The sequence below is a fragment of the Anthonomus grandis genome, chromosome 1 (assembly GCF_022605725.1).
Source record: "Anthonomus grandis grandis chromosome 1, icAntGran1.3, whole genome shotgun sequence".
In the NCBI taxonomy this organism is placed as follows: domain Eukaryota; kingdom Metazoa; phylum Arthropoda; class Insecta; order Coleoptera; family Curculionidae; genus Anthonomus; species Anthonomus grandis.
The window spans coordinates 57,510,959-57,524,496 of record NC_065546.1 but is presented as its reverse complement, the minus strand read 5'-3'; the positions used below and the strand labels follow the sequence as shown (position 1 = coordinate 57,524,496).

The 13,538-nt window shown below is 32.0% G+C and overlaps 1 protein-coding gene across 1 annotated transcript in view; it reads left to right on the top strand.

Moving 5' to 3' along the window:
- The window catches only part of LOC126738994 (potassium voltage-gated channel protein Shaw-like), a 131,872-nt gene that overhangs the window by 73,734 nt on the left and 44,600 nt on the right, over positions 1–13,538 (top strand). Inside the window, exons 3-5 of the mRNA XM_050444520.1 lie at positions 11,704–11,920; positions 13,005–13,122; positions 13,176–13,370. Coding sequence (XP_050300477.1) covers positions 11,706–11,920; positions 13,005–13,122; positions 13,176–13,370 — 528 coding nt within the window. The 5' untranslated portion in view covers positions 11,704–11,705. The remainder of the gene's footprint in view (positions 1–11,703; positions 11,921–13,004; positions 13,123–13,175; positions 13,371–13,538) is intronic.

Genomic DNA, 13,538 nt, shown 5'->3' with positions numbered 1-13,538 from the left:
TAAAAGTACACCCTTAAAACAACAGACCCTTAACAATAAAAGCCTTTTAACCCTCTATGGCCGGGGTAATAACTGAGCGATATAATAATCGATACGGATATTAAGGAAATGCTACTATATTATTTTATGACTTTTTTATGCTTATCAGGGAAAATTATATGTTAAAAAGTTATGTAATGTTCTTAATAAATTTCAAATTTCATGTAATTTGATTGGTCTTATGCATAATTTAATTGGAAATGATGCACATATTCCTTTAAATGAGTTAAGATTGAAAATAAATATATCATAAAAACATTTCTAATGAACGTACATAATTTGTCTTAGATTTTCTTTTAATAAATAATTCCCATAAGTCAGTTTGTTTAAGTGCAATTTAAACATTGTCATGCATAATTTAATTGGGTAAGATGCACGTTTGTTTAAATTAATTCTTAATATTAATATTTTATTATTTTGTCTGGAAAAAATATTTCATAATTAAAATTTTCCAGGCAGTTAAAAAACTCTTTTCTAAATTTTTAGCACAAAAAATTTGAATTACATACTGGATTTGTCCAGGACTCATAAAGTTTATTTCTTATTTTATTTACTTCCTTAATTATTTAGGATGAAAGAGAAGTAAGAAATATTTTCTGGATTTGTCCAACAATCCGGGAAGTTTTGTGATTTTTTTACAATTACATTTCTATTGTATATTCTTTATATTGTAAGTTTTATTACATTTTTTTTTCATAAATATGGAGCATACTGTAGGTACTTTTCTTTATTATATCTTCTTATACATTAATTTAAGAACATTATAAAGAAAGTGTATTATACTGAATAAAGATTTAGGAATATAAAGAAAGCTTCAGTTTCCATCCAATATAAATAAATTCCTTTTTATAATATACAGGGTGTTTGGCGAAGGGTTAGCCAAATTTGGTGGGCATATTGATAGGCTCAGATAGAAGATATTTTCTTAATAAACTTGTGTTCTAAAAGTCTCGGGTTTTTTTATATCATTTGTTTTATGTTATTTTCAGGATTTTCAAAAAAATATGCCTTTTGACATCTTTAAATTTTTTCAGCATATTTTTCACGTTTTTTTTTACATTTGTATTTAGTCTGTAATGTATCCTGAATCTAAAAAAATCAATATTAAGTACAAATAATACCGAAATAATTCGTTTTGAGCTCAAAAAGTTGATACAAGTAGCAAAAAAAGTTATTAAAGATAACTTTAACTTGACGCAAAAAAAAACTAAAATCTATCGAGATGTTCAGGTAGTTTTAAAAACATCTCCAATTAATACTCTTTTCAATGATATACGATGTGTAACACAAAGCCGACTAACTTGCCACAATTCATGACTTTAAAGGAAAATAAAGTAAAAAAAAAATATTTTTAAAATTTTATGTATTTATTTCAAAATTAGAAATTTTGTTGAAACTGCGCTCCCCTGGCTCTTATACATGCCCTACATCGCCGTCGCATTTCTACTATCGTAAGGCGAAGTCGCATCTCTTCTCTGACGGTTAGAAAAGCGGCATTGATTCTTTGAATTAAGTGGTCTAGATTGTCAATTTCCACCTCGTACACGAGTTCTTTCGCGTGTCCCCATACGTAAAAATACGAGGCCATGCGATGGGACCTGCTCTTCCGATCCACGGATTTGGGAAAAGTATTGTCCAGAAATTCTCTAACGGCTACCCGATAGTGTGCAGGACGCATATTCAGATCTAACAGTCAAGATATCCACTTCGCCGAGCCGAACGCAGCCGAACGTTGTTTTATATGTAACGTGTATGATAGGACTTGGATAATGGATATCCAGACTGTTACATTAATCGCATTTTTGCGATTAATGTAACAGTCTGGACTAAATATAAAATAAATTTAGACTAGCGAAAGACACCTGTGCAGAAATTTTTTTTGTTATTTTTGGCTGAAATGGATATCGATGCCTACAAATTTACTACAGATGTAACAGAAAAGTATTAGTTTCAATTCAAAACTAATTAAACAATCGTTTTATTGGATTAGTGCCAAGGATGTCAACATTCCAACTTTCTTAAATAATGTGGAAAATATGTATTTACGAATTGTGACTTGGTGTTCGTTTTACAGGCGTAATTTGGTTTTACGCGGCTCAAGCACAAATAATTATGCAGAAGTAATGTTCCGATTACTCAAAGATATACCTTTAGAACGCACAAAAGCCTTTAATCTTACTCAATTAACTGATTTTATATGTACTGGATTTGAAAGATATTATCAACAAAGGATTCTTGATATTGTCTTAAACCGTGAGCGTAAAGCAGTTAAACTAAGATATTTACCAAAAGAATTGGCTGAAAATATGAATATAAAATACTTTCAATATGAACAAAAACAAAGGTAAGGACACAAAGTCACGGTCTCATCCAATCTATATAATTTCTTAAAAAAGCTTAAAAGCTACACGTGTTTCGCTCCTGTCGGAGCATCATCAGGCCTAAAAAATATATTAAGATATTTTTCTAAAAGAACGCTTATAAAACTCATTATCTAGACCTACACAGATCACATTACAACTAACAACAAAAGAAAAGCTAGGTTAAGTTAACAATTCCCACCATAGATAAAAATGTATGCTTAAAAAATAAAAAAGTAAAAATTTAAAATGTCACCAGTGGGAAACTAAATTAAAAAAAAAAAAAAAAAAAAAAATTACTTACGTTTCTATTTCAATATGAAGTTCTAAGTTTTAGTGACCCTAATATTACTTATCAGGTAGATATGATAACATATATGTGCAGTTGTCCAGTTGGATATAATGGAAAACACTGCAAACGCCAAGCTGCAGTCATTTTAAAATTTGGCATTTTGAAAGTAATTAATACTTTGACAGACGAAAATAAAATATTGTTTTATCAAATTGCTTCCGGCAAAGAACCGAAGAAGACATTATTTTATCCATTACAATCACATAAAACTTTAGACACCTGTCATACATGAAATCTAATAAGTCCTAATGAAGTGGATCTTTCTATCACAGAACCAAACACAGAACCAAATGTACCGGAAGAATTTAACACGGTAGAAAGCTTGGGATCGGAAATTGAAGCAACACGAACAGCATGGTTAGCATATAGTAATACAATTTTAAAGCACATTGAAAATGATCCAGAACAATTCCTACCAGCTGTCAATCGGCATTTGAATAATTTCAAGAAATATGCTACTTCTGTACCATCCTTATTGTCAGGTCTCCACACTGCTTACAAATACAAGGGAGCACTTAAAATCCAATCAGGCAAAGCTGTTAATCCTAAAATTTCAAGAAAAGGAGTAAAAATTAGTGTTCAGCCAACTGCCGTTGCTAGACGAAAATCCCAAATCTCTGGTAAAAGAAAACTCGTAGGAACACCCTCTTTAAATAGCAAAAAATCATGTATTGCAGAACCACATTCATTGAGTGTATGCGTAAAGAACAATCGTTGTTTGGGATCCAACAAATCAAAAAAAATAAATTGTTTGTATTTTACTGTTTTCATCATTGTCAGCTTATCATTATCAGTTTAATAAAAAATATTACATTACTAGATTAAAGGTGTTTTTTATTAAAATACGTAATAATGTGCAAAAATATTATTAAATTAATTATTAATGAAATAAAAAAAAAAATTAAAAATAATAATTCCCTGGAAACTGATCTTATGGCAAAACAAGCTGAACTTAATTTTTTAGATAAAACATCAATATGTAATTCCCACTTCAAAGAGCTGTAAACAATAAGTCTCAAAAATTTCACAGATTCAACAACGTTCAAGCTGGTGTTGCTAAGTACAAAGGGTTGGATAGTACCTTTATAAGATAAGACTTTAGTTTTTGAGATGTTTAAGCAGAGAACATTCGAATCGCACCACGATTTAATGTTGATAAGGTCTTTAGCAATAGTTGCATGAAGTGCCGCAACATCCGGATTGTTCCATGTAAAGCTAGTATCATCGGCAAAGAGACAGATTTTGCCACTCACGTTAAAATGGGCCATATCATTAATAAACAGCAGAAACAGAATTGGGCCCAGAACTGAACCTTGAGGTACCCCACATTCTATTGGTCTGCTAAAAGACATGGTCATATCAACCATTACAAGCTGACTTCTGTAGCTAAGATAGGACTTAAACCATTCGAGAGGCGTTCCTCTGAACCCATAGTGCTGTAATTTGTTGATCAAGATAGTATGGTTTACATAATCAAAAGCCTTGGAGAAGTCACAGAAAATAGTTGCTGTTGAATGATGATTGTTTATACTGGAGTAAACACTGTTAAAAAGGGAGAACATAGCATCATTAATGCATTTATTACTCAAGAAGCCAAATTGATGGGGAGTTAGTATTTTATATTTAAACAGGAATGATAATAGCCTTTTTTTAACCAATCTTTCTATGATCTTCGATAATGTTGGAAGGAGAGCGATTGGACGATAATTTGAAGCTAGCTCTTTATCTCCACCTTTATGCAAGGGAATAAATATTATTGCAGTTTTAAGGCAGTTAGGAAAGACCCCATTTTGAAATGATTTGTTAATTAGGTTTCTCAAATGGTTTTAAGGTGTTATCAGGCAGATTTGAGAACATTTTTAGAGTAAGACTATTTGTACCAGATGATAATTTGTTTCTTATTTCATTTATTCATGTACAGGGTTAAAAAAGAAACTGTGTAAGTTTTCATTAGAGAGATATAAAAGTGAATCATGAGAAGGTGTTATAGTAGTCATTAGGTTTTTAGGCACGTTTACAAAGTAATCGTTGAGATTCTCAGGTGAAAAGGGGATATTGCTAGTTGAAGAAGGCTTATTTCTTAATTCGTTAACAATAGACCATGTTTCTTTAATAACGTTACCAGAATTAGCCAGCCTGTTATTATAAAAAGCTTTTATTGCTTTTCGATATAATTTCCTGTATAGCCTTACATAATTATGAAAAAATATGCTGTCCGAAAATTTTTTTAGGTATGATAAAGAGCGCATGTTCCTTGCAGACACACGTAAGCCTTTAGTGGATCAGGGCTTATGATGCTTAATTTTGATGGGTCTATAAGGAAAGGACTTATTCGCAATACTTGACAAGGTCTTTACAAATCTAGAAAACTCACCATCGATATCATCAGGGATAAGACCCCAGTCAGCTGTTTGGCATAGATTCTTAAACTTGAAAAATTTTTTACCAAAAATACAGCGTAATTTACGAAACTAAAGTGTCAATAGTAAATCTGGCCAAAACAGCTTCATGGTCAGAAAAACCTGAATTGAAAACAGTACAATCAACGAAGTTGAGAGTAAAAGATGACACGATATAATCAATGGTGCTGGAACTATTTTTAATTATTCTGGTTGAAGAGATTCTTGAGCAACACATACACACAGGAGTAGTCAATATTAAGGTCGCCACACAAAACTAATTTACTTTTTAGAGGCATGGATTCTAGCAAGCTTAGAAGTTTTAGAGAGAAAGTCTGTACATCAGCGTCAGGTGTTTTATAAACACAAACAATATAGAGGTCATATAACTTATGGTGGACGATGGAAAATTCAAAAACTTTTTCAGATAATAAGTTATCAAACTTAGTCACCGGTGAAAAATCGGTGATTGTAGACATTATTATAGTACCTCCATATAGACTAATCTATTATTCTTTGGTATATTCTCATATTTAATACGGAATTCTAAGTTGGGGAGGTGCCTATACGAGGAGATTGGAAGTGATGTAAAAGTTGTACTTTAAAATATTGTTTAACAAAAGAAACACTTATCCTGATTATTTATTATATAAAGAAAATAATTGATTAGATATTCACCAAATATTTTGTTTTAAACTATTTACAATGCAGCACGAAAAAAGGAATGAAATAGAAAACATCGCGCACGGCCATAACATAAGACACAAACAGGATAAAATAACAAAAACTGCTAAAGTAATAAACAAAATTAGACAAAGATCAAGTGAATTTTTAGGGACTTACATTTATCGTTTTATTCCAATCGAAATTAGAAATACACTTTACATAAAAACTTTTAAAGAAAAGGTAAGAAAATGGATACTTTCATTAAATAACCGGACTTCTTACTATTATATCAATTAAGAAGTTTAATGATAGTGTTTTGTTAAAGCTCTAAAGGAATATTAAAGAAAAACTCTTTGTTGGATAGAGTAAATTAATTAAGTTCTTGTTTATATTTGTGTTATTTTTAATTTAGCAAAAATATATGATGCATTATGCTCGAAATAAATATCTTTAGAACTTCCACGAGTCTTATTTCTATGTAGAGTTAAACTGTAGCAATAGAAGACTTGAATGTATATTATAAATAAATAAATTTTGATTTTTTTTTTGAATTTGATTAAAATGTTAGTTTAGTGACATTAATTTCTAATTTAAAGTTAATGTAAAGAGACATGTGCATTTTGTCCAATTAAATTGGTTAGCTGTTCATAAAATGTCAAAGCTACTAAGAACATTATTTAACTTTTTACCATATAATTCTCTCATATCGGGCATAAAAAAGTCATAAAATAATCTTGTAGCATTTCCTTAATACCCGTATCGATTATAATATCGCTCAGTTATTATCCCTGGTATTGACATTTAAAAGCCTTCTTAATAAAATCTATTGGACACTACTAAGCAAATTATATTTTCCAAAACATCTTTTGGAAGGTCAATGAAATTCCATTATTTTAAAATCTATTGAATATTATTTATTTATAGGATATCCATTATTAATCCATAGATATTTCGATTTAATTAGGACGAATACTGGAAATACATTGGAGGATGTGTGCTGTCTGGGATCGACTCTTTCGATTATGTCCATCCAGCCCATGCTTAAACACCTTCGTGGTTTCCATAAGCCAGTATAACTTTATTGGGTGTAATGTACGTTTCTTTCTTCATTAGGATTTGTTTTTTTAAAGACTTTCTTGGACAAAATATAAAATGATTTAATTTCTCCAAGAAGTAAAAAAATATTTTCTAGATTCGTCCAGGAGTCATCAATGTTGGTTTTCTGATTGACCATCTAGAAAAAATAGCACTTAAATTCATTCACCTTCCGCGATGTTTAGAAGTGCCTGGAAGAATTCTAAAAAAAAAACCCTTACTTAAACAAAACAACGAACTGAACAAACACAAAATGGCTATCGTGCCGCCTCGGGTTATGCAAATATCCGCCCCATTTAAATATTTTACCTATTCTATCGTTCTACTCCTCACATAAAACCCTCGTGGCTTTCGCTCCTGTCATCCGAAATAAATCTTACGCCTTGTGACGAGCGCAAACTAAGAAAATATAAATCGGAAGAGAAACGTTCGCCCACATCTCGTTATTGACAGTTCAGATATAAATTGATGACGGGTGTATCTTGATAAATTTAGCTACCGGATATCGGTTCTAAAGGCATTAATAATCTTCCTTGTCGGCTCTTTAGACTGCTGTATTTAGCAAACCATACTGGACAAGTTTAATGAGGGTATAATATGGGAAGGTTAGAGGTCAAGAAATAGCTTAAGAGGTAAATTAGGTAGCACTTATTCTGTTTAAAACAACATGTATTTATTTATTCAAGTATAAGGCTTTCCTACAGATAAACTAAGCAATTTAATAATAGGAAAGCACAAAATATCTTATGAATTTAAATAGAAGTAAGCGTATTTCACCAAACTCAACAAAAATACCAAGTAATATAAACCTAACTAACTTATTTAATAGTATCTCTTATAAACAATAAAGAAGCATATATACAAATGAATAATGACAATAGGAAAAATAGGACAATATTTATCGTTCCTTGCGAAATTAGATAGAATTTCTTAAGTATCGCTTAAATGAAGCCATACTAAAGAAAAATACATTATTATTCAAATTAGTTTCTTAAAAATTATTAAAACTACGGGCGCATCTGAACAATGGAGACTTAAGCAAATAATTTGAAGAATATCTTGAGATGCTAAAAGTCGATCTATTACGCAAAATACAGGGATTAACGTTGATATGTATATTTTTCAGACAGAAAGGGCAGCCTATTAAATTATTAATAATTTTATAAATCAAAATTAAATTAAAATTATTTCTATGACTTTAAGGGCTTCATACCATTAAACTTTAAGTTATCATAGTAAGTAAAAAATTTCTTTGTCTATTAAAGCGGAAATTAACTATATTTACAAACTTGCGTTGTACCCTTTCAATCTGGTCAATATATTCGTGATACATCGGATTCTAGGCTACGAGTTTAACGAGTACATTATATAATAATAATAATGATGTTTCATTACCAAAACCCTTTGTAACTCCAGATATTTTAGAGCTTTCTCAATAATGTTTTCTATATGAACGTCGAAGAGCAGTCTGGAATCTAACGTCACACCTAAATCCTTAAAAAACTCTACATACTTCAAGATAGTGCCCCCGAGATAGACATCACATTTATGCCTGAGATGGTTTTCTGCTAAAAAGTAGAGAATGACATTGTTTTGGATTAATAAATAATTTATTTAAGCTATAATACTTTTCAAAATTTGCAAGAACAGATTGCAGAGCACGAAAATCTAATATCTTCTTAATTGTTGTAAAGATGTTTAGGTTATCTGCATATGCAAGGTATTTACAGATAGAGAAACATTGACCAATGTCGTTTAAAAAATTTGAGAACAAAATCGGTTCCAAATGAGAACCTTGCGGTACTCCTGAAGTTACGAAGAGTTGATTGGCCTTCTTGAACTTGGAACGTTCCTGTTTCAACTATCTGGAAGTGATGGAAATATTTGACTAATTCCAGCCAGTTCATAAAGTCTATCTTCTTAAATATCGATGTCTTCTAGGCCTTCTTAAACTCGGAACGTTCCTGTATTATCTGCCCGGAAGTGATGGATATATTTGACTAATTCCAGGCAGTTGATAGAGTCATTCTTCTTTAATGTCAATGTCTTGCAAACCTTTCTGGATTTAGAAGGTTCCTGACTTAACTATCTGGAAGTGATGGAAATATTTGACTAATTCCAGGCAGTTGATAAAGTCTTTCTTTTTAAATATCGATATCTTGTAGGCCTTCTTGAACTTGGAACGTTCCTGTATTATCTGCCTGGAAGTGATGGAAATATTTGACTAATTCCAGGCAGTTGATAAAGTCTTTCTTTTTAAATAGCGATGTCTTTTAGGCCATCTTGAACTTGGAACGGTCCTGTATCAACTACCTAGAAATGATAGGAATATTTCGCTAATTCCAGGCAGTTGATAGAGTCATTCTTCTTTAATGTCAATGTCTTGCAAACCTTTCTGGATTTGGAAGGTTCCTGACTCAACTATCTGGAAGTGATGGAAATATTTGACTAATTCCAGGCAGTTGATAAAGTCTTTCTTCTTAAATATCGATGTCTTTTAGGCCATCTTGAACTTGGAACGGTCCTGTATCATCTGCCTGGAAGTGATGGAAATATTTGGCTAATTCCAGGCAGTTGATAACGTCTTTCTTTTTAAATATCGATGTCTTGTAGGCCTTCTTAAACTTGGAACGTTCCTGTATCATCTGCCTGGAAGTGATGGAAATATTTGACTAATTCCAGGCAGTTGATAAAGTCTTTCTTCTTAAATATCGATGTCTTGTAGGCCTTCTTGAACTTGGAACGTTCCTGTATCATCTGCCTGGTAGTGATGGAAATATTTGACTAATTCCAGGCAGTTGATAAAGTCTTTCTTCTTAAATATCGATGTCTTGTAGGCCTTCTTGAACTTGGAACGTTCTTGTATCATCTGCCTGGAAGTGATGGAAATATTTGAATAATTTCAGGCAGTTGATAAAGTCTTTCTTCTTAAACATCGATGTCTTTTAGGCCATCTTGAACTTGGAACCGTCCTGTATCAACTACCTAGAAATGATAGAAATATTTGACTAATTCCAGGCAGTTGATAGAGTCATTCTTCTTTAATGTCAATGTCTTGCAAACCTTTCTGGATTTGGAAGGTTCCTGACTCAACTATCTGGAAGTGATGGAAATATTTGACTAATTCCAGGCAGTTGACAAAGTCTTTCTTTTTAAATATCGATGTCTTTTAGGCCATCTTGAACTTGGAACGGTCCTGTATTAACTACCTAGAAATGATAGAAATATTTCGCTAATTCCAGGCAGTTGATAGAGTCATTCTTCTTTAATGTCAATGTCTTGCAAACCTTTCTGGATTTGGAAGGTTCCTGACTCAACTATCTGGAAGTGATGGAAATATTTGACTAATTCCAGGCAGTTGATAGAGTCATTCTTTTTAAATATCGATGTCTTTTAGGCCATCTTGAACTTGGAACGGTCCTGTATCAACTACCTAGAAATGATAGAAATATTTGACTAATTCCAGGCAGTTGATAGAGTCATTCTTTTTAAATATCGATGTCTTTTAGGCCATCTTGAACTTGGAACGGTCCTGTATCAACTACCTAGAAATGATAGAAATATTTGACTAATTCCAGGCAGTTGATAGAGTCATTCTTCTTTAATGTCAATGTCTTGCAAACCTTTCTGGATTTGGAAGGTTCCTGACTCAACTATCTGGAAGTGATGGAAATATTTGACTAATTCCAGGCAGTTGATAGAGTCATTCTTTTTAAATATCGATGTCTTTTAGGCCATCTTGAACTTGGAACGGTCCTGTATCAACTACCTAGAAATGATAGAAATATTTGACTAATTCCAGGCAGTTGATAGAGTCATTCTTCTTTAATGTCAATGTCTTGCAAACCTTTCTGGATTTGGAAGGTTCCTGACTCAACTATCTGGAAGTGATGGAAATATTTGACTAATTCCAGGCAGTTGATAGAGTCATTCTTTTTAAATATCGATGTCTTTTAGGCCATCTTGAACTTGGAACGGTCCTGTATCAACTACCTAGAAATGATAGAAATATTTGACTAATTCCAGGCAGTTGATAGAGTCATTCTTCTTTAATGTCAATGTCTTGCAAACCTTTCTGGATTTGGAAGGTTCCTGACTCAACTATCTGGAAGTGATGGAAATATTTGACTAATTCCAGGCAGTTGATAGAGTCATTCTTCTTTAATGTCAATGTCTTGCAAACCTTTCTGGATTTGGAAGGTTCCTGACTCAACTATCTGGAAGTGATGGAAATATTTGACTAATTCCAGGCAGTTGATAGAGTCATTCTTCTTTAATGTCAATGTCTTGCAAACCTTTCTGGATTTGGAAGGTTTCTGACTCAACTATCTGGAAGTGATGGAAATATTTGACTAATTTCAGGCAGTTGATAAAGTCTTTCTTTTTAAATATCGATGTCTTTTAGGCCATCTTGAACTTGGAACGGTCCTGTATCAACTGCCTAGAAATGATAGAAATATTTTGCTAATTCCAAGCAGTTGATATTGAATTATTTGATTGATAGTGTCGTTGACATTATTAAAGTTTAACTTTGTATATGAATTACTAGCAATGTTTTCCTCCTATATTAAATTAACATTTATTTCCAAAGACATGTGATGGCTATCTTTAGGCAGAAATGGATCCAGAATTTTACCACGAGTATTAAAAACGTAATTAAATTGCTTTAGATTATTGAAGTAAAAAGCATGAGAAAATGCTTTGCTGCAAGGATCGGTGGCGTTGATAGAGGCAATAAATCGTTAACATTCGGTTTTTGTGAAATCATTATTGAAAAGTACTTTTTTTTTAGAAATGAATAACACAATAATCAACATGGACGCAGAAAACAGGGTGGTGCTGAATGTCGGAGGAATTCGGCACGAGACGTACAAGGCGACCCTAAAGAAAATTCCCGCCACCCGACTTTCCCGTCTTACCGAAGCCTTGGCCAATTACGACCCTGTACTCAACGAGTATTTCTTCGATAGGCATCCAGGCGTATTTGCGCAGGTTTTAAACTATTATAGGTAAGAAAAAAATATATTATTAGATACATTTTGCTTGTATATGTTACATAGTTTTTACATTTAAAATTCGTGAAAAAATTATTAGTAAAAGTTATTAATTATTAATTAATAAAAGTTATAATACCGATCGACAAATATCAAAACTTCTCTGAGGTGCTTTCAGTTGTTTTCAGTTCTTTAAATTCTGTTCGCTGATGACCTAAAAATTCTATCGTAGATTATTATTATCAAATGTCATTTAGACCTGAAAATACTAGATCAGTAGTGTGAGACGAATGCTATGGATATAAATAATGCAAAATTTTCCTAAATATGGATTACTAAAAAATAAAATACAAGCTTCATTTCTGTCTCAGGTTTCATTAGCATGGGATCTGAGAGCAACCCTAGAGCCTACACTATCATTTTCCAATCACATTGACACAATTATTAGTTTCAGAGCACTGAGTATGTTCATAAAGTATAATATCAAGATGCTCACTTAATTCTGCTATTACTATACTGTACTTTAGTTAGACCATTACTTGATTATTGTTTATCAATCTGCAGCCCTCACTATGTTTGTCATATATACAGACTGGACCAGATGTAAGCGCAATTTTTTAAATATTTACCCTAATAAGTCCAACTTATAATTTCCAACATTTGCAAAACGTATTTAATGTTTCAACATTAACTGTCAGGAGGATGCTACATTGTTTTACAAACTAATTCAGTTTCATTAATTTGTTAAAAGGAGCAATGTTGAATTTAATTCATACGAATGGAAAACTCGTATACCAAAAATCTTCACTTTTTTTATATGTATTAGCTTTGAATAATTATCTGTAAAGCTAATAAAAAAAATGTCATATGTAAAAGTCTGAATATTTTTATCGTTTAGTGTGTTTTTATATCTGCCTTTGTTTAACTTTAATTAAATGGAGTAAAGATTTGTTTTAGATATTGTATTTTATTGTAAACATGATTGAAACACTACAAATGGCTAAATCCGCAAATAAATAAATAAAATTCAAACGTTTCGAGTATCAACTTAGCAACCTCAGAAAACAATAAAAACATGACAAAAATTTACTTGTTTCAGGACAGGTAAGCTGCACTATCCCTCGGACGTGTGCGGGCCATTATTCGAAGAAGAATTGGAATTTTGGGGTCTAGATGCCAACCAAGTGGAGCCCTGCTGTTGGATGACTTACACTCAAGTACGTTTGTTTTAAATTAATTTTTTTAGGTAATTTTTTCTTTGGTTTTTTAGCACAGGGATACCCAAGAAACCTTAGCGGTGTTAGATAGGTTAGATTTAGATACTGAAAAGCCGAGTGACGAGGAAATAGCTAGGAAATTCGGGTTTGAGGACGATTATTTTAAAGGGACCCTGTCGTGGTGGCAACTGACGAAACCGAAACTATGGTCGTTGTTTGACGAGCCGTATTCGTCGACGACAGCGAAAGTAAGTAATTTTTCTATGTTTGTTTGTTTAATTATACTTTTTAAATGTTGGATAGAGTAAATTAATTAAGTTCTTGTTTATATTTGTGTTATTGTTAATTTAGTAAAAATATATGATGTATTATGCTTGTAATAAATATCTTTAGAACTTCCACGAACAAATCCTAAA